A 3,640-nucleotide genomic window follows, 5' to 3' on the forward strand; every position below is an offset into this window, starting at 1 on the left:
CGACGTAATTATCAGTAATGATCTCAAATCATCCAAGCAGTGTAATTCAGCCTCTGAGAAAGCAAATAAAATTCTAGGACTGATTGCGCGATCTTTTGACTTCGAAAGTCCATCACTCACTAACAAGCTATATAAATCTTTAGTTCGTCCACATTTGGAAAATGCTGTTTCCGTTTGATCACCGAATCTCATTAAAGACATTGACAGACTGGAAAAAAGTACAACGGCGAGCCACAAAACTGATTCCAAATATCAAAAATAAATCATATGAAAATCGACTAAAACATATGAATGTGTTTTCCCTAAAAACGCGTAGACTCAGAGGTGACTTGATACAGGTCTTTAGAATTCTAAAAGGAATTGACAACATCAAAAGTGACAAAATTGTCACACTGAATGAGAATCAGACAAGAAACAATGGTCTCAAACTGTCCGGAAATAAATTCAAATTGGAAGTGGGTAGAAACAACTTTACCAACCGTGTAGTTAATGAATGGAATAAACTTCCTGCAGAAGCAATGCAATGTAGTTTAGTTCGAAGCTTTAAAAATCATTTAGATAAACACCTAAACAAGATGCTGTTATGATTACCATTATTTTATATCATTTGTTTTTGTTTTGTTATCTTTTGTCTATTTGATTCTCATTTATTATTAGTTATATGTCAATTTATTATTATTTACTAATTACCTGCTTTTTTATTATTTAACCATACCTATGAATTTATTTATGTATTTTATTTGTTATTTACATTAATATAGATTTATTTTTTCATTTATTATTATTATTATTATTTTTTTTTTTTTTTTGCATCCGACCTAGATATGAACCAAAAGGTCTCCTGGCGGCATGCTCCGCCTTTGTAATATATATATATATATATATATATATATATATATATATATATATATGAGTGACTGGGTGGAGGAAGAATAAGCGAAGATGGGCTGTAACTTTTTATTGCTTATACGTTTCGACCGACTCGGTCTTCTTCAGTAAGCTGTCTACAAACAGTTGGACCACATATTTATACATCCGAGGATGGGAACAAGGACAGGTCACCCCGCCGGCTGTCTGGGGATTCCCTTTCCCGTATCATGCATACGTTTCCCAATTGTATTTATGATTAATTTACTTGTTGCCTTTGACAAACAAACAAAACCTTCCCTGTCATTGATGTTTTCATAATAATTAATGTAGGCAGCTTCAACAGTCTTCCTCATGTCTCTCCTTAATCCCGTGTGTAGAACCTCGACTCCATCCCAGTGGGGCAAATGTCCAGACCGGTCAGCATGTTGGACGAGTGAGTTAGAAGTCCTGTGTGACCTTAAGTCACTTTTGTGCTCAGCCACGCGTTTCTCGACGCCTCGACCTGACTCGCCGTAATACGAAGATGAGCAACTACCGCAAGGAATGCGATAGATGGTACTGAGGGCGTTTTGGGACAGTCCTTTTATATTCTTGGTCTTGACCATTTTTCCAATTTTGGAATTGGACGTCCTTGCTATTTTTATCCCACTCTTCCCAAGAAACCTGTCTATGCCTTCAGTTTTTCTAGAGTTAGGAACCGAAATATACTGTACCTTATTATCCTCGGACGACTGGACATTTGGTCTCATGAAAATGTTCCTAGCCACTCCTTTCAGCTTTTTAATCATTCCCCCTGGATATTTTAATTTCTTAAAGGCATTAGTTATGTAGGCTAATTCATCTTCTAAAAATTCCTCACTGCAAATCCTAAAAGCTCTGAGGAAGAAGCCTATGAGCACGCCGGTCTTCACTCGCTCGCTGTGTCCTGAGAAGTAGTGCACAAAGTCATCTCTGTTGGTAGGTTTTAGGTACACTGAGAATCTTACTCCTTCATCCCTCCTGTGCACCAACGTGTCAAGGAATGGTAACTTATGGTCGTCTTCCATCTCCACAGTGAATTGTATATCTTTATGGACTCTATTGAGTCTACCTAGCTTATGTCCAATGTCGATATTCTCCGGTACTATCACAATAACGTCGTCCACATACCTTAGCCACGTGGTGCCTCTACCCATGATCCTTCTATATTCGTCTTCCTCCAACGTTTCCATAAAAAGACAGGCTAGCACCGCAGAAAGAGGACTTCCCATGGCGAGACCTCTGTGTTGTTTATATTCCTTACCATTGAACGTAAATACACCGAATTTTACACATAGGGATATAAGTTTAACATAATCACTCCTGGGAACTGGTAATTCGTCATTACTAAGACTGTCTATGACTCTCTTGGCGGCAACTAACGCCTCCTCCACGTCGACATTTGTGAATAAGGCCTTCACATCATAACTAGCTAACTTCTTACCATGGAAATCTAAATCGTTCAGCCTGCGGATGAGGTCAGAGGAATTCCTCAAATGAGCGTCACTTATAGATCCAAGGGTTCCAGAGAGTGGTTTGGCTAGACGCTTGGCCAACTTGTGCGGAGCACTCCCGATCCCTGAAGTTATGGGTCTCATAGGTATTCCTGTTTTATGAACTTTTGGAAGGCCGTGCATCAAGGGGGGTCTCGGGGCCTCTTCCAACAGGCCTAACAATTTCTTACCTTTGACAGATTTTCGTAGGATATTCCTGGCCTCGATCTTAAACTTCTCTGCTTCGTTGTCCGCGTTTCCATCCGGTTTTCTTTCGTAAGTGGTGTGATCATTCAGTAGATCTAGCATCTTATCTAAGTAATCATTCTTATTCATAACAATCACACCCCCACCTTTATCAGCTTGAGAGATTATTATGCTATCGTCCTGGCTTAGTGTGTGTAGCGCCTCCTTATATCTCCTCGGAATGACACAAATGTTAGATTGGGCTAAGGCTTTATAGCAAGCGACCACTCCTTGAGTAAAGCCTTTATCCGCATCACGATCCCTCCACTTATAGTTGCAGTTTATGAACTCATTGAAACCTTTTCCGTTACCTCCGATGTCAAACTTTAAACCTAGTGAGAGTACTTGCTTTTCTGTGCTGGATAACCGTCTGTCTGAAAGGTTTAGAACCAGGTCTAAACGTCCTACTATGTTCCAATCGCTGACCTCACACAGACGAGCTAGTTCGCGCTTTAACTTAACACTTTGAACCGTATACTCCTTGGCTAACTTAAGCGATAACCAGCCGGGTAACGCGAGACTATCTTTATCATGGTGCAACTCGTTCACTTTATCCTCAAGATTTTTGCATGCTTCCTCTAGGTAAACTCTTGCACTTTCAGTAAAAGGATGTTTGTCACTTCTCAGTTGTCTTGGGGCTGATTCCGGGAGAACCTGTTCTTCTAGGCAGTCCATAAGAAACCGTCCACGGAGTGTGTAACTTGCGATCCGACGCTGTCTGTAGTATTCCTTCCACATCTTCTCTCTTCCACCACCTCTCGACATATTTGATGAATGGTTTAGACAGATGAGAGACTGGGTGGAGGAAGAATAAGCGAAGATGGGCTGGAACTTTTTATTGCTTATACGTTTCGACCGACTCGGTCTTCTTCAGTAAGCTGTCTACAAACAGTTGGACCACATATTTATACATCCGAGGATGGGAACAAGGACAGGTCACCCCGCCGGCTGTCTGGGGATTCCCTTTCCCGTATCATGCATACGTTTCCCAATTGTATTTATAATTAATTTAC

The 3,640-nt window shown here is 40.4% G+C and overlaps 1 protein-coding gene across 1 annotated transcript in view; it reads right to left on the reverse strand.

Annotated features, from left to right (window-relative positions):
* LOC143028590 (uncharacterized) overlaps positions 1–3,365 on the reverse strand; it is a 31,748-nt gene extending 28,383 nt beyond the window's left edge. The window contains exon 1 of the mRNA XM_076190918.1: positions 2,396–3,365. Within this exon, the coding sequence (XP_076047033.1) occupies positions 2,396–3,365 (970 nt within the window). The remainder of the gene's footprint in view (positions 1–2,395) is intronic.
* Between the last annotated feature and the right edge of the window lie 275 nt (positions 3,366–3,640).

The sequence above is a fragment of the Oratosquilla oratoria genome, chromosome 1 (assembly GCF_046742065.1).
Source record: "Oratosquilla oratoria isolate Oo_2021 chromosome 1, ASM4674206v1, whole genome shotgun sequence".
In the NCBI taxonomy this organism is placed as follows: Eukaryota; Metazoa; Arthropoda; class Malacostraca; order Stomatopoda; family Squillidae; genus Oratosquilla; species Oratosquilla oratoria.